Raw genomic sequence first — 24,442 nt, 5'->3', positions numbered from 1 at the left:
CCAAAGTGCTTGTTAGCGCTGCTATGGTTGACCCCGTAACTCAAGCATAATGTCGAGAGGAATGGATGCCTCCTCCAGGAGAAAGAGGAGAGGTCACATGCCATCTGTAGCAGACGACATGCCGCACAACACAGGAAACCGTTACATTCACTCTTTCCCACATCTGCTATACAGTGATTAAAGGACATGAAATAAGTGCAGTATCCATGCATGACACTTTACAGGATGGCAGAAAAGAGGTTCAGGTGATCCCTGCTGCGGTTTCTCTGTTATTTAATATGTCATGAATCTGTTTGCTTAGCCACATTCCTAAAAAACACAGCTTCTGAATCAGCCGAATTCAAGCACGCGAGATATTCCAACTCACACGCAAACATACATGGATATCTTACAAAGACAAGGCAGTAAAAAGCACATTCTCAATATTGCTCCAAGAGATTAAGGATAACAAACATGCACAGTGTGACGCAGACTAGGTGTGGCTTCGGAACCGGCCAGGCTAGACTGATTCTGTGCAGCTTCAGTCCAATCCACTGCTGTGCTGATAAAGACACCGTTTGGATAAGATAACCAGTCTGAACCATTTACACCTCAGAGGCAAATGACAATCACTGCACGAGGGAAAATCACTTAACATTACAGAGAATGACATGTTGAAGTACAGCAGAGCTAATAATACGATGTGTATGTAGTCACATCAGAACAATGAGGAATGACTGGCAGCTTGATACTCAAAGAAGGAATCTAAAAGCCTTGTTTACAGACTTACTTTATGTATTTTACCGGCAAAACCTTCAGGTTTTAGAGCCAGCTATATTTGTTATGTCGCTGCAAACATTGTCACATATTCCATCAAGAGGATTTGCAACCTTTCGAACAGCACTTAATGCATCTGTCGCTATGATCACAATGCAATTAGACCTCTCACCATGTTGACATGTTGGCGACACAGCACACAGTAACAGAACCACTATGAGAACATTGCGCTGCACCTTCCTCAAAGTACTCTGTGTTGGAGATGAGAACAGATGGATTTTATGGCCACTTCTTGCTGGGAAACCTCGCTTGTGATGTTGTTAAATCTCTCACCTTCTTGTTCGCCTTCTTTCCAGGCTGTTTGAACAGCAGCTCCACCAGCCTGGAGCTCTTCACTACCTCCCCAATAAAGCAGATCACCTGCTGGGTTCCCTCCACAAGCCTCTCCACCCCGTCCAGCCTGCGTCCCTGACTCTCCATCTGCTCGCTGGCCCTCTCAACGGTCCCATGCAGCTCTCTGCACGCCGCATGAACCCCGGACCCGCGTCTCCCCCCGTGGTCCTCGTCACGCATCGATGCCAGATCCCGACCTATGCCCCTGACGTCCAGGGACAGGCCATCTAGCCGGACCAAGACCGTCTGCTGCATGCTGAGCAAGCGCTCCATCTGAGAGCTGAGTGAGTCCATTCGGCTCTCCACGCAGCGCAGGGCGGCATCATGAGGCGAGCAGGGCGATGGCGAGGAGGCTTGGGACTTGTCTGATCCATTAAGTGAGAGCTTCCTTCCACCCGTCTTCTGGCCATGAAGAGGATTTGGATCATAGACTTTGGCTAAAGAGTTGACCAGGCTGGAGCTCATGACTGATTCAAAGCGGGCCTCCTCACAAACACCGTTTCACTCACTAATCAAGTCCGTTCACTTTTCACGCAGGCTCGATGGAAGCGGCAACAAAAAACATAATACCGGACAAAGCTACTGGCAGAAGGAAAAGAAGTGGAGGGAGAACAGAGATCTCTCCCTCAACGCTGCACCACTGAGTTTTAAGAATAGTAAATGGCTGTACTCCAAATTAAAGCGCGCACCCCCCCCACGGACGTCAGGGACTGTAAGTGGCCAGTGATAAGAGCTGAGGGCTCTGGTGTGCAGCTGGGGATTGATGTGGGTTAGGGGGAGATGCTGCAGAGGATCGCTATGTGACATTTGAGACACTTCAAAAGCCCTTCAGTCAGGTGTCAGAATCCCAAGAATCTGGGACTGAAATATGACGCCGTCAAAAGTAAGACAAACAAATAAAACGTACAGCCAATAAAAATCTCATGATTGAGGACCGGTGCAAAGTTTCAGCAGGTGTAGTAGTATGAGTATACAGTATATTGTGCAAAACATGGATCTTATTTTCAGATTCTATATGGGAGTTTGTGGTTTTCACATCGTTACATAACAGGAAGTGGGGTGACAGGTGCAAGCTGTGCAAGGCCCCAAAAACGTTAATAACCGTTTGAACCTCTGTTAAAGATGAAAGCATTGTGGGTATTTCTTAACCTCCTCAAATGCCACACAGTTCTCACAACTGATTTGTTGGGGAGTCAGCACATTGCATAATTGCCGCAAATTCCCAAGGTCAAGACTTTCTCTTAAAAAAGAAGTTAAGTTAATTAAGATGACTTATGTCTTGTTACTAATGCTGGAAAAATGCATTCTAGTAATTCTTCTTGGGATACTATAGCATTTTTCATGCACAGATGTACGATGTATACTTGCTAACAAGTTACCAAATCACTTGAAAAAAAAAAGTCCCCTTTATTTGACAAAGAACGGTGTAGAAATGGGGGGAGAAAGAGAGATGTATGACATGTAGCAAACGTCCCAAGGCTGGAATCGAACCTGGGACGTTGCAGTACGGCATGCGCTGTGACCGCTCGGCTATCGAGGCACCAAATGTTGTCTTTAAATACAAATAGCCTTTTTGTGGAAAGAAAAAAAGGTCGCTCAAATAATCTAAAAAAGACAGTTTTCACTTAAACATTTTTGCAAAGAGGAAAAGTTGATTTAAGGTTTATTTGAAGAAGCCTGCAACGTTCCCAATATAGTCTGTGCAACGTGAGGGACAAGACAACGGAAGAAAACAGGAAACAGGTGATGCCACTGACACCTAAGAGCTGTTGATACAGAGGGGGTAGTGGGAGAGGAAACGGACTTGCACATGTGTTGTTGCTGAGAATTAACAGGGACAAACTGACACAAATGCACGTGGACACTGAAGTCCATATACACGAACAGACGCAGGCCATCGGCACTTATTGAGACGTGTCTGACTGTGTGCATTGGCCTCAAGCTTTTCCACGTCTCGGTGCAGTGATATCTAGAGTGGGCAGGGCTTATATACTGGCACGCATCCGTCTAGCACAGGAAAAACCTGACCTATAACCCTCGCACTGTTCCCAGTACAGCTCGTCAGCTGTCAGGTTTAACACTCGTATCCCCGGTGCCTGTTTACCAGCTAAGGTGAGAATGAAAGAGGACACTGTGCAAGTGCAGCCAGAGTACAGTTCATAGCCTGGAAATGCACTGAGCGGACAAAGGAGTTCCCCGATCAGGAAGAGCTTTCAGCTAACCTGGTTTGAAAACATGAATACGTCTTGACATATAGTAGTGCAGTTCCTATGTAATGCAGCTATCCAGGGATTTAAAGGGCCACTTCACCTAAAACTAGCCTCAAGCAATGTTTTCAACAGGACGGACACATGTCTTTCCAAATACATATATCAGTTTCTAGCCATTGTGAACAGATTTACTAAAAACTACTTTTAACTCACATTTGCCAGCCAACTGAATCTGTCTTTAGGACAAAGGAAGACCTTTCTCACACTGAGGTATGTGTGAGAAGTGTAACATATTCTATTTGGAAAATATGTTGCTGTTGAATTGCGCAAGACAAACTAAATGCCACAGGAAAAGCTGCATTATTTGACTTTTTGGCCACTTGGGGGTGTTGAACTAGCTATAAACACAACATATTATCACCTTATAAAATTAGCATTGCAACATTAGCATTCATTAGTAGTCATGTAAGTCCAATATTCACTCGTCTTTTAGCTCTGCTTTTGTGTCTTACTCTGAAGCTGCTAAATGCTGCGACATGTTTGTGTCTGACTTCGTTTGTCGTTTGTTCTGGGCAAGTCTTTCCCATTACATCGTTGGATCCGTTGTTGACATTAAATGTTGACTAAAGCAGCTTTAAAACCTGTATTCTTTTATCCCTGTGGCAAGGTGCTTTGGTATAAAGTCACAATGCATTAATTGTCACCCCATATGGATAACAATGGACTCAGTGAGGGAACCGTCATTCTCTGTTGCCATATTTGCTCTAACCTCATCTGTTATTTTCTTATATCGGTCTCGTCACACCCACAAGATGTCTGAAAACATGACAGATGGCTGATACAATTAAAGAGAGATTTTTACACGATCCAGCAAAACAGGGGCTACGAAGAGCGATGGGTAAGAAGAGCAGGGAGATTGGTCTAGGTCTGGTGCTGAGGGCAGCGGGAGGTTTAACTGTACCCTGTTGGACAATCTCTGAAATCCCCAGTCAGAAAAGGTCACATGGTAAGATGAGAGCCAGCGTGGTATAGGAGCACTGTTTAGGAATGAGAGAGTGACGTGGCCTCGCCACTCTGCCCACACATATAGAGTTACTCAGCAGAAAGACACAGAACAATACATAATGCTTATTCTAGTGCCACAGACTGTCCAGTAATCCAATGTCTTGCAGCTCAATGGACCGGACAACATGAATGGCTCCTTCCCCACTTCCTACCCCCCTACTTCCGACACACCCGTGTAGTTCGTATATAGTTTCTGCATCCAACGCGTTTGTGACGCTATCCCACTGACAATATCTGTCCAGAGACAGACGGAAATATAAACACCTGGTAAAGTACACAAAACCGCCTGTGAAGAAGAAGACCAGTTTGGAAAATGCGGCTGGAAAATATCAACATAGCAAGCAGTCAAATTCAAATCTTTAATTATGTACGTTCACTCACAGAGGGGTAGTGTATACTTTGAAGTGCGTGCTTAGTAACAGACTAGACATTTTGGGCAACCTGAGAACAGCTCAGAGACAGCTCTCTGATCACTGGCATGTTCCAGGGCCCTGGTCCAGCTTATTTGGAGTGTTGAGGAATGGTTGATGGAGATTTAGCCCGTGGCGGTTTGGGGGAGGCTTAGCTGAGGATCCACTGCGGCTCCCGGGTCTTGCAGATCCCCCAAATAAGTCCCCCTGAGGAGCAGGTTGCCTGCCCGTGCGCTGGTCGTATGAGCTGGGGAGTGTAAAGTTGGTAGGCGTGGGAAGACGGGTTATCGACAGTGGAGTTCTGCTGGTCGATGGTCGGCAAAATCAAGTAAGGTTTTATGGGTTTAAAGACGACATTGGATATGGCAGAACCGATGTTGGATCGGTGTCTGTAGGAGGGCGGATCTTCTGAAATGAGAACCGAGAAAGCCATGGCGTTGCGGTGGCCCAGACGTGAGCTGCATCGAGAATGCGCGACGGGTGTCGCGGCGTCATTTGATGATTGGGTAAGCGACTGCTAGGTTGTCAGGAGTTTAAGAGATGGACTTGCTGGGCCATCCGTGGCCCCACGTAATGGCTGCAGCTACTATTGGTCAGATTCCGTAGCATGAGGGGAAATGACTTGGCATCTGCTTGCGAGATCCGAGGCTGGTCTACGGCAAAACATCTTCTGTTGTGGAAACCCCCCAAAGACGGCAGAGGGAGCGGCATCGTTGTGTTGACCAATTGTGTGGGTCCATCGCTGGAAGTGGACAAGGTGGGGGCACTGGCATCCAGGTGTCCCGGTTACGGCAACTTGCTGTGTTTTCTGAAAGTAGGCGGTGGGGGGCACTGGCATCCCGGTGCCAGGTGTCCCGGCTACAGCAACTTGCTGTGGTTGCTGGAAGTAGGAGGCGGTAGCACTGGCATCCTGGTGCCAGGTGTCCCGGTTACGGCAACTTGCTGTGTTTTCTGAAAGTAGGCGGCGGGGGGCATGGCATCTCGGTGCCAGGTGCCTCGGCTAAAGAGACATGCTGTGGCTGCTGGAAGTAGCCGGCTGGGGGGGGGGGGGGGGGGGGGCCCCCGTCCCCTTGTTGCTTTACGTTCCGTTGCTTGCTGCGTTCCGTTGCTGCCTTCCGTTCCGTTGTTGCATCGTGGCGTTCCGTTGCTGCGTAGTTGCGTGGCTGCCTTCCGTTGCTGCGTTGCGTGGCTGCATTTGCGCTGCGTTGTTGCTGCGATGAGTCGGTGCTTGCTGCGATGGGTCGGTGCTTGCTGCGATGGGTCGGTGCTTGCTGCGTGGCTGTGTTGTTGCGTTCCGTTGTTGCGATGCGTTCCGTTGCTGCGTTGCGTTCCATTGGTGCTTAGAGAGGGGGACAGCTTAGAGACGGGGACAGAGGAAAGAAGACCTGGCAACCTGGTGCCTGGGTATAGGCAGAAGAACGGTGGTGTAGGGGAAACTGGGACAGGGCCCTGAAAAAAAAAGTAAGGGAACGCGAAGAGACGGACGGGTGAATCCGGCCAGGAGGTGGGATGGAATACTGTAGAAATTTAAAGGGAGGAAGATAGAGTCGGCATCTCGTTGCCGCTATGGAAAGTAGAGTTTGCCTGAGAGGTGATGCGCTGCAACCTGGCAACCCGGAACTTTGTGGGTTGGAGGGCGGAGCTTCGGGGTGCGTGGTGGCGTCACGGTCGTTGGCGTTACGCCGGTGTGTTTTGGATGTAGGTACGTTTGTGTTTTTTAGCCTGGCGTGACTTTAGGAAAGTTGTGAGGAGTTGGCACGGTTTGCTTTGTTGCTTCCATGCTCTTAGCAGGCGGACTATGGTCCAGTTGGAGGTCTCAGCTGGTGCGTCTTCAATGGGGGACCTGGCTGGAGCGCGGAGGGGTGGCGGCGTGCCGGAGGCTCGTTTGGAGGGTCTGGAGCGAGCGAAGAAGGAGAGAGCTGGATTTACGTTTCCGTTGTCTACGTCTGGAGGTGGCGGGTCTCCCTCTGCCACCGAGATGTGAGTTATAGGACGACGGCCGTGGGTCTGAATCTTGGTATTGTTGGATTCTGGCGGGTGGATGGAGCCGGTCGGCGAGGTGAAGATCGGCGGGTTTGGCTGCGTTGAGCTGCCTGGACCCTCTCGATGGCGGTTGGCGGCGTCTCGTGGGCGGCAGGTCGAGTGCTTCTCTGGGCTGTACGGGTGGCCTCTGGGGAGGCGAACTGGTCGTCGTCGTCGGATGGCCTGATGGACGGCAGGTCCATGTTTTAGGCGAGGTAAGGTTTTTTGCTTTCTCTGCGTGGCGTTCCGGTTGCGAGTGCAGAAAGCACGAGCCAGCGGAGGCTTATTAGCTGAGGGGAGGTATTTGTAGGAGTGTGGCCGGAAGTGGGCGAGAGGCTGAGGTGTGGTCCTGCTCCTGAAATTCAGCTAAATAAATTTATCAACAAGAAGTGGAAATATTCAACATGTCTTGTTGAGGTCATGTTCAGGTCAGGTCATGACTAGAACTTGCATGGTTTTTAACAGTGCTTGACAATGCAATATGCAGTGTTATTAATGGAAACAATGGAAGGTTTTTGCAGGGTTGAGGAGGTCATTTAAAATGTCTCTTTTCACGACGTATAATTCCTTTGTGCTTGATGACGAATGTCTGGTGCGTACATCACAATGGAAAGAAGGCTGCGCATTATCTCCGTAGCTCCACCTGCTGCTTTTCTATCTGACAAATGTACTTGTGTCACCCCTGGCCGATGACAGTCTGTACTTTCACAGTTCCGCTGCGGCGATAACATTCGTCCAGCTCCCTCTCTTGAGGCCTTGGACGGACACGAAAAGATTCCTTTCATGGAAAAGAGGTGCTGTGTGACGTCAGCGAAGCGTGTGTCTATAGGCTATGTATGTTTGTGCTGGGGAGGGCGATTAGGCCTGTAAATATGTTACATAAGCACCACAAGTATGTGCACAGACTCTAAATGCATGCACACAAACCACTTCCCCCGGTTATCGTGAGTGCTCGCTGTCAGCGTTATATAATGTGAAGGCAACTAGGCGTGGCGGGACTGGTTTTTGAAAGGGGATTCAAGATAAATGGTGACCTCTGACCTCGTGGAATGAGGACCCCCAAACACACATGCAAACACATCCATGCAAGAAATCAGCAGGGCTTAGTGGAGAATTTAGGCAGAGGATCTTATATCTCCCGCTGTCTCTCAGTGTCACAGTGTCAACACAAACTGGTGGTGTAAAGTTGCAACTTGATAAAAATGATATCTAAGCATTTACTTCAACAAGGCAAACAGGCCCAAAGAAAGTATTGATACGGAAGCTATTAACGGGACTTCAACAATGTGGTGGTTAGAGACAGTTACGGAGTTTAATAATCAAGATATGTCACACGGTCGCCTTATTGTGCTACCATTTAGCATTTGAAATCGCATGCAGCCCATTTCGTTATATCAGACTACACTGCTGAACAAATGCATACATGCATACATCTACATGGAAAACCAAATTAAACCAAAAATACACAAATAAAAGATACATGTACATGAATAAGAGAGTGAAAATCAATGACAATCAGATAAAGAAGTGAAGAAACTGATAAATTAAACAATTACAAAAGTATATTACCGGAATTATCCATTAATGTATTTCTGTAATCATTGTTTATCTAAAAATAAATTGCATGGAAATTTGGTCAATATGTGCAACACTACTGTTGCATGATATACAAGTTGCATGCATTTATTGCACTGTTTGTAGTGCATACTAACTTAACTTTGATTTTAATAAGTCCAACATGATGTTTCTTGTATAATAACATAAGTGAAGTTGCAAAAAACACAAAACTCCCGAACAATAAATCTTAACATTTGGTATGATTTGCAAAAAATGTCTGCAGCCATGTAAATGGATATATATACTATATATGTATACTTTCATGTCTATGTTTACATGGACGATTAAAGAGTAAATGAACTAAATCATCAGCAGGCTTCGTGGTGTTGTAATTATAAGGAAGGTGCATTTCTGTCTCGCTACCACAGGATGGCAGAAGAGAGCCACCGACCCACGAGTCCTCTTCCAACACAACATGCTGATGACTTTCTGTGTCAATTGGGAAGCAATAGGATTGCATTTGAGTGTCACGCGCCCAGCTGTTCTCTGGTTACCTTGAACCCTGACCTACTAACCCCCAACACACACATGTATCCACACAAATAGTCAATGTTTGCTATGTATGATGACAGATCATAAACACCCAACGATGTGTCTTTATGTCTGTCCAAAAATTCTATTCAGCTTTATGTCCTCCTGCTCTCAGTCACTACATCTGTACTCTCCAAGTAACGAGACAGAAAAGCAACTTGCATGGACCGCAAACACCGCGTCTGTTTATATTATCATTTGTTAACATCAGCAAAACCCACACTTTAGCAAACACTGTAGCTACATCCATATATATCCCCAAATCTATGTGCTGTAGGCCGACTGCCTTTCCTTGGGATTTGGTCTAGATGTGCTGATGAGGGCATTACTGTAGAAATCGGTCCTGCGCTTATAAGCAGCAGAACACAGTATAAATACTCAATGCAGTTAGTTTAACAGGTAACAGGCTACATACAAAGCCGACTGATCACAGCTGGATCAGAGGCCACCGACATCAGAAACAGACGTTGCTTCACGCGACGCTTCAGAGGAAAGGACGTCTCATTTCTCCTTAAAACCTTTTTAGGACGCAAGTGAGGGAAACGTGGATGCCTTAAGAGACTTGGGATGCACTCTTAGTCACCTCACACCCACATCCAGCCACTTCCTGTTGCCCTGCAGTAAGCCCTTTCTCTCCGGTCCCAGTCACTTGACCGTCCCTGCCCACCTGCTCACCTGTTCCCAGTTTCCTCGTCAGCCCTGCAGATATTTAGCAGGTATATCCATTATTTCTCTGCCATGTTGCCAAAGAGTAACAGTATTCTGTTATGTGAAACCTGGGATCTGAGACTTGCCTGTTTTTGAACCTCGCTTGATCTTTTTGGACTTCATATTTTTGCTTGTTTGGGCTGCCTTTTTAAGATTTTACCCTTGTCTGCCTTATGTTTCCGCAAGCTTTTTTGCCTTCGCTATGGTCAGTAAATCCCCGTAACTTTATCTGCATTTTGGACCTATCCGTTGCTTTGCACTCACCAGCCATGAGTATTGTGTCGCTTTCGTTTTTTGAAAGATGTATTATCGGCTCAGTGTATCATTACCTGATGCCAAGTGGAAGACTGTTGTCCATTCTCAGAATTTCTGTAATACTAGCATGAAGGAGAAGCATGGCTCCTGGCACACATGGGACACACAGTAACCTTTTCAACATTAAGAAAATACTCTCACTCAGAAGCATTTGGTTTTCGTTTCATATATTTCATATTAATCTAACCTAATAATTAAATGTCTGCAACTCACCAAGGGCAATGGCCAGCAAGCACTTGCACTTGTGTGCACTGAGCGTGTGTGTGTGTGTGTGTGTGTATTAGGCCCCGCCATGATGTATCAGCACTTGGCTGGTTATGCAAACGGCTGAAAGTGGACACCACCCGAGAGGCCAGAGGAGTACAGGCGAAAACAGCACATTCCCCCGGAGTCCTCATACCAGAGAGACACACGGGAGGAACCACGGAGCCAGCAGAGCGAAGGATTAAAAGTCTAAATGAAATGTAGGTTCCCATACAACGTGTTGAAAAAATAAAACTCACCGCAAGCCTCTTTTCCGTCAATTCACACAATGAACAGACAGTCATTGCGCGTAACTGGTCAATGTACATGAAGGCACTGTTAAACTGAATACCTCATGATTGAGTCAAAATATTCACAAACAAACACTATACATATTTATAGTCAGGGCCAGCCACAAAGAAAACTGTAAAAATACAGTATAGGCTTCATGTATTTCAAGCAGAAAAGCTGTAACTATGGGAAGACTGTCCTATACTGAGGAGTAAGATGTGTCCTTTAACATTCTCGTCACACACATGAAATATATTTGACAATGTAATCCAACGGAGTGAGAATTTCTTTATGTTTTCCTTTTTTATACTACAAAAAAATACACTACAAGTTTTTATACAGTGTGTCTTCAGGGGTCATTTCATCAAACACCAGTAGGTAGTGGATAAATAAATGTTAAAATATTTACATTAACAACAGTGGGGGAAATGTGACCTAGTCCTGAGTATAATATAAATGAATAAAAATGAGTTTGCTAACAGGAATCATTGGAAAGACTTTTATGCTTTTTTTGCACATGGATAAGAAACACTTTTCTTTTATCAAATTATTTGATCAAATCAGGAAATTCCAGTCTTTCTGTTTTTTTTATCAATACTCCTCCTTACTTAATGTCCTGCCCACACATTCAGTTTCAGCAGAAAACACTTCAAATGAAAGACTTGAGACGCTGTATTTTTGAAATGTTTGATGTCTGTTAATCTCAAACTCTAATGAAGAGAACACTAATACGCACAGTCACTTCTACGTGGCCGTCTTTGTCTTTTTAACTTCTTTAATCCATCACATGAAACTATCGCTGGCTCTGTTCCCCCAGCCCTCCTCTGTTTGTGTACTAATTTCATCCGAGTCATGTGAGTGTGAGAATCTGGAGCAGGAGAAGCCCTTGTCACGTTAGTCATGCTCACGCGCATTAACACAAGCCACACTTTAAACTGTACAAGCATCGCACAGAACCGTTGGTTTGTGTACTGTACGCGCCTCTGATCAGACATGCACAACAGTGAACCTCTCTTCTTTAATTTTGTTGCTGATGTTGATTATTGTTTTAGTTTTAAGACTAAACGCTTGTTCACGTCACCATTCCACGCACAGCCGAACGCACATAAATGAACCAAAACTACAAATACAGTGCTGTATTACTAGTATGTGCAAAAAGAAAACATAAAATGTCCCACTTAAATATAATATATACTGTGATCTGGATGAGGAGGATGATGGTAGTGCTACACTGCACTAGTGACTGTTTGATGTTACGCAAACCCTTTATTTGATTAAAGAGCTGTTACTTTAAAAGCACTTTAAAAGTGTTATTTCAGTATCACGTAGTTCAGTTAAGTTGAATCATAATCTTCTGTGTTGCATGGACACAAACAACAGAGGATGTACAGAAGAGCTCAATCTGATCTCACTCTCTGAACCCACAGAGAGTCACAGAAACGTGGGCTTTACTTCCTGGTTGACGTTTTACTGACGCTGTCTTTGGTTTTCCGCAGGCCGGCATTTTGTGTCTAAACCCGGAGTTGAGGCAGAAAATCCCTCCCAGTTTAGCCGAGAGATGACCCCGCGTGTATCCGGGTTACTGGAGCTTTGGCATGAATGAAACATGGCGACGGAAATCGAGTTTAAAGTAAGGAAAGTTAACTGAAAGTTTCAGCACCTTGGACAGAGCTCACCGAAACAGGTTTAACCTGTTCTGCACCCAGGTTTCAACACGCTTTGATTCAAAGTTCAAACTTGACTTTAGATCACCTCAGATCAGTCCGATCTATGATCGATCACCACTTATTCACCTGAAAACCAACATGACATCACACCACGTTGACACATTTGGACTAAACTGTCCAGCGTTGTAGAAATGATAGATAGACCACTGTCAGCGGAGACAAGAGTCCAATGAAATGTTATTGAGCTGACACTGACAGCCGTTAACTGCTCGAAGCACCACAGCTCTCACGCTGTACGAGGAGGCAATTACATTCGCCTCCCTCTGAATTACGTTAACATAATGAACACAGTGCGTGTAGCCTAGAGGCCAAGGCTGGTGTGAACGGAGTGCTATTGAACAGAACTTAGATGTCACTGCTGGTGACAAGTGTGACGCATGTGAGATGACGTTATGTTTTCCACTGGCTGTCCCGCGCTGGCTACGGATGGATGCTTCACTTGTTGTTGCATTGCTTTGTCAAAGTGACAATGTTCAGTTCAACTTCAGCAGCTCAAGCCAACAGCCGAACTGATACAGGTGCCAGGGATACCTGCGCTGAATAGTTTTACTGCCAGTATACAGTACATTCCTGGAAAACAGCTGTAGTCCGCAGACACACAGACCAGATTAGTCAGTAATGCTCTACATTATCCAGGGGGAAGACCAGTTCTGAGGGGCGTTAGCCTGTTTACATTACCAGAAACACAAATCCTCTTCTCAGAGCGAAAGCAGAAACCAGGCCACCCGCAGATAAAACCAGCATTGCTGAGCTCAGCGTGTCCAGGGTCTTCTTTCCAAAGTCAAAGATATGATAATCGAGCCACCTACATGCAATGTGTCCAGCTACTGCTCTGCTCCACCAGCCAGAGCTTTCGCCACAAAGTATGGAGGTCTAACTGCAGCAGGATTGTGATTTAGAAAGTAGTCAGATTGTGTGTCCATCTTCCAATGCTTCCAGTCCTCTAAATCTGTTCATTGATTATCAATGAAAACGTTTTTCGTGTTTTTAATTCTGCCCTTCATCTTACATGAAGAACATCTTTACTCCAGTAAAAACAACACGTTCGTTCAACCACCAGTTTGTTTTAAATTATGTGTGATATTTCAAAATACTGAAAGCGTGCAAAAAAGTGCCAATAGCTGTAATGTTAAGAACTCTGGATCAACATCCAGGAGCCTCTGGGGCTCAGGGGTGGAGCGGGTCGTCCTCTAATCAGAAGACCGGCGGTTTGATTTCCGTTTGCCATCAGTGTGTGAATGCGTGTGTGTGTGTGTGTGTGTGTGTGTTGACATGTAGTGTACAGCGCTTTGGGTGATCTTAAGATTAGTCCTCCGTTGTTCCTTGGCCTGACTTTCTGCCAAATTTCATTTGAATCTGTTAACAGGTTGTTTTTTTTCAGACAAACAAACACAAAAACACAAGCTCCACGGTGAAGGCAGAAAAGCAACAGCTGCGGTCAGAACTGTGAACATGACAGAAAAGAGAAACTATCTAGTTTGAATTCCTTTGGCATTAAGGCAGCGTTAGTAGGGCTGATAACATGATGACTTCCATTACTTCATTTCCGGTTCACGCGGGGCCCGCAGCTTGTCGGGCTCAGCCTTAATCCTCGACATGACAGCAGGGTACAATAAACAAGGGGGTTCGCTTTACATCATTTATAACAACTCTGCTGAATGAACTTCCTGGCGTGTTCCCAACATTCTCCTGTTGACATGTGGCGCACACCGACACCGCCTCTTGCTGTGTTTACCTGTACATCTGCAGACGCTGTGGTCCTTCTCCTCCTCTTGGCGGAGAATAATTTCCACAGCCGTCCCCACAGGAAAGTGGCCACCAGACACACACTCCCTAATATCCAAATATCTTTATCCTTCAGGACGTTCTCCATGATGGAAACCTTCCCTCTTCCTGCCCCTGCTGTCCCTGCCCTGCACAGGCTGCGTTTCCTATCTCACCCTTGTGGGCGAATCAGGTCTCAGGTGCACAGGCAACAAGTTGTCGACATGGGGCGACTCGGCGGCCGTTGATTAACAAAGAGTCAGGCTCCTGTGGCTGTGCATTGGATACTCAGTCTCTTGCTCGCTACAGACTCGGACAAGAACAGGGAGTCGTTGCCGTGTGAGCCACCTGCCCACTGAGCCAACCGTTCACCCGCCACCCGGCTTCCTCCCATGCCTCCCACCCCGGGACCTAAAAGGAGAGAACATGCCGTCTCCGAGACGAGAACGGGACAGGTGGTGTTGGGTTCAGGTTGTCGTTGCCGTACGCAGAAATCACATGCTGGCATGTTAGTGAGACCCCGGCGGACACAGCACTTGACGCGTGCATGCGTCATTGCAGACACCTGTGTGGCGCTTGGTTTGTCCATTCTGTGAAATGTTGGGTGTGTATAGTAACAAATTACACTCTGACAAAGATAGAGAGGGAAATAAAAATGAATAGCTAAATTCTGATTTTAAATATGAAAAACAAACATAAAACACTGTTGCTCCTCTTATCTATGTTCAGTACACGCCACCAATATAGTGTTCAGATGCTCTCCATTTGTGCTGTCAGCAGCAGAGTTTCCTTTTTGGACTTTAAGTGCCTCTGTGTGTGCGGCACCTATCCGGCTGGATGGCAGCAGATGATTTATACTGGATAGTGGAATGAAACCACTGCAGTCAAGCAGATCCGATCCCTCCCCATGCCCTGCCAAACCTGTTGGTTAACAGTATGACGCTGGTGCCTTTACAAATCTCTTCAAGAGAAGATACATTTTGTGTCCCTTGAAGTGATTTGTGTTGATTACTCAACCTCAAGAAATCATACAGAAATATGGACACCCCTGTTTTTGCTTACATTTTAGAATATACAATTTATTTTTCCACACAAAACATTTGATGATTTCACCATGTTACTGTAGAGAGTGGTAATCGCTGGGCAGAGTAATTCTACAGAAAACTTCATACTTTCTTCATACTTGCTTTTTTCGGGCACCCATTTTTAGCAGATTGTCAGAAAGTTACAGCTCAAAGAAATTCAACAATCTGCAGCAGGCCAAAAAGAAGCTTGATTTAACAAGCAGCAACAGGTGTGTGTGTGTGTGGGGGGGGGGGGATATTATATAATATATTCGCAAGAGGGAATCTGAGGAGAACCCCTGCACAGAGCAGGGCTAGGAGTGACAGCGTTTGTTAATGAAGCCGGTGGATCAGGTGGCTGACCCGCATGTTCGTGATGTGTGGTACGCCGTGTTAAACTACGAGAGAGGGATGGACAACAGAAAAGATGGAAAGTGTAAGCAAAGTGGTGGAGCAAAGGTGCAACTGAGGTCAGAGTTCAGACATAGAGAGGAAGGTGCGAGAGCTATTCGCTTGGCGCTGTGATAGGCTGAGGATCTCAAATTACACACGGTGCCTCCCGTGTAACTGGAACGTTTCCCTCGGCGTTCCCTGGTGGTCACTTGGAAAGCACCACTGATATGTAGTCGGACAAGACAAACGATAGATGAAGCCAATCCCCAACATAACATAAAAACTCTTTTCTCCACTCTTACAGTAGCTGCTGTCAGATCAAACAGAACCACACATAAAGGCTGCAATAGTTCACAGGTTCTCATATTACTTCAGCTTATTTTGATAAACTTCTGAACTGTAGAAAATATGATAATGACTTGTACAAATGTCATTTAAAAAAAAAGGGAGCGATCCAACCACGAGTAAAACAAAATACACCACCTGCAACTAGTCCACAAGAAAAATTGGCAAAAATACATTTAACTTTACACTGTTACATCACTGCGTATGTACTGTATATTAAACCGATGGACATGTTTAGTCTCATGTCTTCCTCAATATCAATCACATGCTGGTGTTTGAATCCAGACATCCATGTGCCCTGATGTGAACTGAGTTGATTGGCAGCTAGTAATGTCATATCGGTAATGTCAGCCTCAGTGTCACTATTACCTTTCTAAAAACATTTTCATGTAGGTCACATTTACTGAGTGTTAAGTACACGTTTAAGTAAAGGCTACGGTGCTACTGTTTAATCACATAACTATTTATTTAATTATGTTACCATTAAAAATGAATCCTAACAGTTTAAGATGACCTCTTCTCTGGATGCTGACTGACTGTAACTGTATAACTCATACCAGAGTGCAAGGCCTCTGCATTCATTCTCCCGAATGAGCAAAGCAAACTGGCACAGGGCCGCCATCTTGTGGCAACTGGGTCTGTGTGCGTTGGCCAAGCAGCCAAACATTCATGTCAGTCTGTGGTTTTGCTGTGCGTATGTGTCTGTATGCGCGAGGCACGGCTGTGAGTTGAGAAGGTTCAAGCAGACTAAAAGACATTCAAAGATTTGCAGCTCCCTCTAGTGAGCTTGTTGTATTCCACCTGTCGGGGCATGTTGTGTCTGCAAACAGGTGCAGAGAGAGACAGAATAGTTTACGGTGGTTTATTTCAGTTCCCTTCTTCCTCCCCTCTGCACAGACTACTGATTGTGGCTCAGGTTGAACACATGGCAGCTTTGCCACCAGGGGGCGCAATATTGTTACAGAGTCATTCTCATGTAATCTCACTCCCTTAAATACCGGCTGTATGAAGGAGCAGAAAAAGCAACCACCCAATTCAACTGCTCATTCATTGATATGTAGTTTTAAAACACAGGATTTAGAGAATCATACTGGATTTTGCTGTTTGAGCCAATTTCTTTTTTACAAGTCTTATATATGTTTTATTGCTGGTGAATAGAATAGTCTTCAAAAACACCATTGCATGCTTTGCAAAAGCAAAAGTTTTAGCAAATGGGCTAAACATGCGAAAAGCAAACAAAATGTTTTTTCTTTGACAAATGAGCATTTCAAGATTTGGACAAGTCGATGCAGTTAAATGTGGCCGTGGGGTGGCAGATGTTGAGGTCAGGTGTATCAGTAAGAATGTATTCTACCTCGTGTCTTTGAGCAGAAGTACTCGGGGAGTAAAGGGAAAGCTATCCACGTTTCTAGGAATCACAGATTTATCGGAATCAACGCCACATGAAGGCAGTGCATGTTACCTGCTGGTGTCCTCCCTCCAGCTCCACAAGCTTGAGCTCCCAGAAGCAGCGCATGGTCTCCACCTTCTCCAGGTGTCGGTAGAAGGCCAGTCGGCCCAGACGGAGGCTGTTGCTGCGGTTGCGGATGGCCTTCAGCCCCTCCATCTTTTCAACGATGGGGGACATGGGTATCGGGGGCGGTACGGCGGATGAATGGAGTTTGACAATCGTTCCAGAAACAGACTCATTACACAGAGTCTTGTCTGACCTGAAATTACAACAAGCTGTTTATTAACGTCTTTTCTCTAAAATATATCACGACACTGATCATGAATCTATCAACACAACAGCTCTTCAATATGAATCATATACTGCTGAAACGATTAGTCGAAGCGATCAGTTAATCAACAGAAAATTCATTTTGACGGAAGTTTTAATGTTTTGTGTCTCTGTTTTCTATAAAGGTATGTGTACATTTGTATTATCACAATCTGAGCTGAAATTGAGTCGACACTCATTTATGCAAAAGTTCTAAACATTACTCACTTCCAGCCCCTTTTGCTCTTCTTGCTTGAAGAGTATACTTTGTATATTTGTGTTTTGGACCGTTACTTGGACAAAAGAAGCAACTTGAAGACCTTACACTTTAGGAAACTGAGAGGCATTTGTCACTATTTTCTGATCTTTTATTTTAACCTTATTATTGACAGAGAAACTAATTTGCTGAATAATTGATGATTAAATAACAGAAAAAAAAGAATGAAAGTAATATTTTATTAGAGCCCTATTTAATAAAGACAATTAGGAAACAATCTATAGATAAACTAAACAGATAGGGATGATTTTGACAGTGAATTACCTGAAAAATCAATGTAGTGCATCACATTGACGCAAAAAAGCTCCTCTAAATCCGACAGGATTGCCATAAAGCAGTTGCTTTCACTTGCCTAATGCAACCATTGCAATTAAAGAGATTGCAGCACTTTTATAAACAATATAGCAAAGTCTCTTGCCTAATCTAATTGGCCAACTCTAAGCTGCACTGTTGAAATTGCAGCGCACACCATATGCTTCGACCCAGCCCCCCAAGGGGCAGCAGTATCTCTGATCCAAGTGGGATGACTGGTGATGTGGCGGAGAAATCCACCCTGATGCCTGGTGGCGACAGCTGGCTTTCTGCTTCTCTCTACCTGTTGAGCCTCCGGGGGAGTCATGGAAGATCACTGGGGATATTTATACCTCCAAGTGTAAACGTCCTGCCTTTTTGCTTGACAATTACAGAGGTCAGAGTGTCTGTAGTGTCAGCACAGCGCATGAACCCGACTGTGTGTTCCAGCCAGGGCTGTTCTTCAGCATCTCAGGGTAGGATTTCAACTCCAGTGCTAAAACCGAAACACCTGTCACTGTTATTTATCTTGGACTTTTCACATTTGGTGGTTTATTTACACAGTCTATAGTTTAACTTTTATTATTTTACTTTCCCTTGGACAGGGGGAATGTGTTTGGGAAGCAGACGCACCAACTGTGCAGATCCACATTGTTAATTAAAAGGTGCACGACTCGAGGTACAAGATAAAGGTTGTTTCATAATATGGGAATTCTAGAATAAAGTAAAAACAACGACAAATGCCTGAATAAAGTCTGCAAATGTAGTGCGAAGTTCTGTGGAAAAGTTGTGAAAAATCGAAGCGTTTTTTACGACACAAGGCAAGTTTTTTTGCAGAGTGTCTAACATGAATATTTGCGCAGACTCATTACCACGAGAGGCCTAATATACCCGTCAGACCACATTACACATCTTAACAAAGCTCTCATTAATTACATTCTTCAATTTTCACATGTTGCTCAGACTTACAGAGTAGTTGTTTGTGCCAAAGTGACCAGACTTCACTACGTTACAAAGGTACTTACTCTACTATTAAATTCACTACATGCTAATGAAGTACACTCATTTTGCAGAATACGATTTCTTATTGAGTATTACCACAGTAAAATGTAAACTGTATTTCTAAAATTTCCATTTCTCAGAGACTAGTACGTAGTAGTATATAAGTACGTTCCCGCTGTAACAGTCTCAGTTTTTCTGAATGAACTACGATAGACGTTCCAGGCACATGTTTATAATCACTATGATATATATTTAAGTACATTTTACTGGTACATGTGATCTTTAGTTTTCTAGGAATACATTTGAATGCAGGTGTTTTATTTGTAGTATTTCTACATCTATATATTACTGCTTTTACTTGGTAAAAGAGCTGAGTACTCCCTCCACCACTCACTGTGGGACACAACAGGTGTTCAACCTGACCACCACCCAGCCTGTTCTTTTAAATGTAGTGTTTTGAGGAAGGTCTTTGAAGAAACTCATGCCTGTTGTGACGGTGTCAGCTGGAGCTGAGATGACTCACAGCCCAATGGAGGCCTGATGCTCCTCTGAGAGGCTGCGTGACCCTAGGTCACTCACTTTAAAGGGCTTTATTTTGGGTGCTCCGCCGCATGGGCCGAGGGTCAGGGAGCACGCTATCACCAGAAATGGAGAACACCCACCGGTGAAAACACATTAGGAGCAAGGAGCTGTCACGATGCTTGTTGTCGGACGGGAATTAAAGATGAATAGATTGCTTTCCATTGTGCTCACTTTGACTCATTGCAGTTGTTGCTTTAACCCCCCCTTACATAAGGGTATTGTCTATGGTATGTGGCTGTGTTTTATTTGATCATGCGTGCCAGTAGCGAGAGCGCCACTGTCCAAGCGATGCTGTAGTTTTGTGTATGTTGACTTTGCTTGCCGGCCTTTGGTAATCCCCCTCTTTAAAACGGCAAGGGAGTTCCTATCTGTCTTCTCCATTGTAATCCCTCCATGTAACTGATCGGAAGCCCCGCATGCATCTCATGACTCTTAAAGTAGCAATGAGTCATGGAGGCCCAAGAAGACTGAGTAAGTCCGCCAGTGTATGTTTAGATGAGTAAAAAGCCGGAGAAAAAAAGAAGCATTTGTGCCAAATGTGCCACAACAGCAAAATTATGAGAGGAAGCATCAATTCCAAGATCTATTTATACTGGTTGTCTATGGGGGATTAAAACCACATGCACAGCAAGTGCTGATTATGACAGTCATGCTAATCGGAGGGGACAGTGTCACAATGTTTTTGGCACTGTTAAATTATTTCTCCATGTTCAGGTCTGTGGCCAAATGCTGTATCAAAGCCTGTGCATAGCTTATTGTAACAGGCTAATTGCACAAGCTGGGGACAAAGGAGAGCGTTAAAAAGAGAGGCACTGTATCAGACGGTAGCAACAGGTGACACTACAGCACTCCTGTGTCACTCTTTATGCCTTGTAAAGGACACAACCTGGTACTGGGGTCGTAAAGAGTGTAATAAGAAAACTATTGCCGTTAAAATACACTCGGGCCCCACAAGAAAAATGCCTGCTCCCATTATAACTGATGTAACTGTCTTACTTCCTGTCTGTGGTAACGAAATGCGAATAAGTTTCATATTTATTTATTTATACTTAGTATTTATTTTGATCTGGCACAACAAAAGGCCTGCCAGCCCTGATCTGACCTGGTGTGGAATAACAAGCCAGACTTGAATATTGCACAATGACTCAGGGTGAGCTAGTTCCGCCCAGTCAACATTTCATGTAGCAGTGTCGAGGGGAGACACAGAGTCTGCTTGTGTTGTGTTCATGTATGCATCCATCCATATATATACTTAAAATACGGCCTAGGTCTGCTAGGGATTGGTTGTTAAATGTGAGCATGGTACAGAATCAGCAGGGCAGATTAGGGGTCTTTTTTAGGTATCAGGCCAGGACGGAGAGTCAAGTCCCAGACGGCCTGAGTGGGAGGGGCGGCCTTGAGTGGACGGTCTTCATCCCAGGGTGCTATCTCTCTCTCAGGGGCCTCTGTTGTCCTGGTTTAGCAGTCGCATGGAAACAGCCATCAAAGCCTATAAACCATAGGAATGTGGGGCAGGTGTCTCTGAGTGCGTGTATGGAGAAGAGAATAGACCAACAGAATAATATCATCCAACCAAATTTGTCTTTGGTCAAAGTAAGCGAAAATCTTAAATATAGAAACCAAAAGTCAGTAAAGTACAGTAAACACACAAGTCAAAAGACTTCTAAAGAGGCCTCGAGTGTAGATCTCCAAGTTCCCTCTGCTAAAGGAAACACTGTTCAACTGCAACTTCGTTCACCAGAAAAAAAAGGAAATTACTGAACATATTTCCCAGTCTGCACTCCTTCATTAGTGGGGATACTCAAGTGACCGCAGGCACTTCTTACATTAATAGCCATCAAATGAAACGTGTTGACACCGACACGATAATATCAAGTGATCAACAGGTTTATTTTTCACTGTCTAAACTTGACATTGCCTCCTTTACAGCCTGCCAGCTCGCTGCGGCTTTCACCACGGCTGGAGCCAAGTTACGATCAAAGTATCACTGCCGAAGCTCTCCGGAGTGTCCAATGCAAATAGTTGGACTGAGGGTGTCCTCTTAGGACGCAGCCAAATTGCTAAGGAACTCGGGCGACCTTGAAATCCTTCTGCAAGTGTCATATACAATACACAGAATAAACACATAGACAAGATGAGTGCAGTGACTCCCTACGGGCTTCTCAGAAAATGCACCAACTCTGGAAGGTCATCACACTGGATCTTGTGCACACAAACGCACTTCTTTCACAGACACAAGCTGGACAGTATGTACAGAAATACACACTCATTTGTGTCCTAACGGACATATTCGGTGCCACCAGCCCTTCCAATCCGTCACACTGACAACAACTCGGCAACCTCCACAGAAGAGTGTAACTGTAGAGCTTTCACTCAATGTACTTTTCTATTTTGCCAAGAACAAAGCAGAGACCTTATTTTAGTCCACAGCAGATAGAGTTGCATTCTGCTTTCCACCAAAATCATGTAAGAACCAGCGGTGGGCTGAATTAGATTGTTTTCTCACTTATTTTTTTTTATTGGGAAGAATAGATTCTTGTTCTTGCCCAGTTTGTTGAGCTATTGCACATGAATGTAATAACATAATCCTCAAAGTGTGATACAGGAGGTCTTGTTTGAAGAGTTTGAAAATGATAATGCCAAGGAGCGCCTTATAATTTAGGAGCTGAGTGGTTACAGCGTACGCTGCATAACTGCAACGTACCAAGTTTGTTTCCGGCCTTTGGGCCTTTTACTGTCATACGTCATATCCCCTTTTCTCTTTCCCCCCATTTCTGCACTAAACTCTGTCAAATAAAGGCAAAAATGTCCTCCGCCCCAAAATTTTTTTTTTTGGGATTGTCTTTAAATTCAACATATTTAAAATATTATTTTAGTAGTCGTTTAAAAAAGTATTTTTTCAAATATTATTTCATTTCAAGCCAAGGCCAGAGTAAATGTGCGCTAAATAAATCAGTATGCCTGGTAACTGGAAAAGTGTCAGCTTGCTCTGTGCGTAACTGATGCCACAGGAAGAGAGGGTGTTAGAATTCAAAACATGGTCATTATGGAAGTTTAAGACTGCTTTACATTTCTGAGGATAGCCGGTGTAGGAAGGTCAGAAATATCTATTCCAATCAATTAGCGACGGTGAAAAATTTGATCATATAGTTGCAACAGAAGACTCACCCTTGGTAGTTGACATTCGCAATCACCAAAATCTTCTTCTCCTTTCCTCCCATGTCTCTCATGGGCGTGATGAAGTCCGACTCTCCAGGTTTCCTCTCTTCCTCCACCGGTTTGTGTTTTTTAGATCCTGGCGCCGGATGCTCTCTTCCTACACACACCAGCCAGCTGGGGCAAATTGATCCAGTGTGACAGACGGACAGATCGGGAGAGACAGCTCATTGGGAATCTCCGGCTGCTTGTGGCTCTCTGCACTGGGAGCCACAGACGCCCAGGGATAAGCACCCACCAGAGGGGGCGGGTGAGGGAAACAGAGGGTGTATGGGAGGAGGAGGAGGGGGTCCGATCTGGGACGAAGGGACCGCAAGCAGGGACAGAGTGGAGGAAGTGTTCCAGGGAATGTGGCTTGTTATAATGGAATGAGTGGCATGCCCAGAGTGCCATGTGTCTCTTCAAGAGTAGGGATGATATACTGAGAGGAAGATAAGTACAGCACGGGGAAGACAGGGGAAGGAGCAAAGATGCAGAGTAGGGTTGGAAAAGAGTATCCTCCTTGTTTGCGCTATTGTTTGTTCAACTGATTCGATTTCTCGCACTTAACTGAAAAACAGAAAATGAGGTAATTGGACTCCAAATAATAGTGATACAAGTACTAATTTTGCAGAAACATGTCAGTCAACCCTGCCAGTGTTTTACTATTATATATGGATGTTAAATATGTATATTTTTTGGATCATTATTCCTCCTGCAGATGTTTCAGGTGGAGCTTATTTTAACTCCTTTATACACTGTTGTTCAGTTTGGGTAGTTAGGAAGGGTTTGGAAAATGTATAATGTGCAAATAACTAGTAAGTCAAGATGCTAGACAAATGTACACAGCTTATCAAAACCATACAATTTACTGTTTTTTATAAAGAGGTGGAATAATATTGAGCAGGATTGAGTTCAGCCTATTGCTCCGGCCCTCCACAACAGTCCCTGTTTCTCATGTGGCCCCTTGGGAAAACCCTGGGTTACAGTGAACCAAAACAGTTAAGTTGCAGGCCAGAAAACAGATACCTTGAGTTAAAAGAAGCAGAGTCGGGTGATAATTTTCTGTGGGTTCATCACTATGACATGCACAGAGTCATTTGAGGCGTCGTTGATAAAGATATCTTGATTATAGCCGCTTTAATCCGTCTTTGATCTGCTTAACCAGGATGGAGGGGCAAGCATTGCAAATGAGTTTAGACTGTAAATGCAATGATATATGGCATCAGCCTGTTAAGTCAACATTCTTTGCTCAAGTATCTGTCCCTCCAAAATACATCTAAATAGATCAAATAATTGGAAATAAACACATGAAACCAATTCACATCAAAAATAACAGCATATACAGTGAAACCAAAGTCTCATTGAAACATTCTAGTCAATTAATAGATTAGTAGCTAATGTCAAAATTCACCACCACTAAACAACATTTTGGAATGAGACACGACTTCCTCCGATGCGCCGGCCTTTCACGGGATTGCC

General features: G+C 44.6%; 1 protein-coding gene across 3 annotated transcripts in view; it reads right to left on the bottom strand.

The window, feature by feature from the left end:
• Positions 1 to 23,179, bottom strand: part of mylk4b (myosin light chain kinase family, member 4b) — a 31,211-nt gene extending 8,032 nt beyond the window's left edge. The window contains exons 1-2 of one of the 3 annotated variants that reach the window (XM_031869712.1): positions 22,934 to 23,179; positions 17,317 to 17,563 (exon numbers count right to left, since the gene is read on the bottom strand). In XM_031869712.1, the coding sequence (XP_031725572.1) occupies positions 17,317 to 17,563; positions 22,934 to 22,995 (309 nt within the window). In that variant the 5' untranslated portion in view covers positions 22,996 to 23,179. Of the gene's footprint in view, positions 1 to 1,089; positions 2,060 to 17,316; positions 17,564 to 22,933 lie in introns of those variants that run through there. The other 2 variants (XM_031869710.1, XM_031869711.1) reach the window with 2 other exon arrangements.
• Between the last annotated feature and the right edge of the window lie 1,263 nt (positions 23,180 to 24,442).

The sequence above is a fragment of the Anarrhichthys ocellatus genome, unplaced genomic scaffold (assembly GCF_004355925.1).
Source record: "Anarrhichthys ocellatus isolate YVR2014 unplaced genomic scaffold, GSC_Weel_1.0 scaffold48, whole genome shotgun sequence".
Taxonomy (NCBI): Eukaryota; Metazoa; Chordata; class Actinopteri; order Perciformes; family Anarhichadidae; genus Anarrhichthys; species Anarrhichthys ocellatus.
Note: the sequence above shows the minus strand (reverse complement) of the source record. Positions and strands in the feature narration are given on the sequence as shown.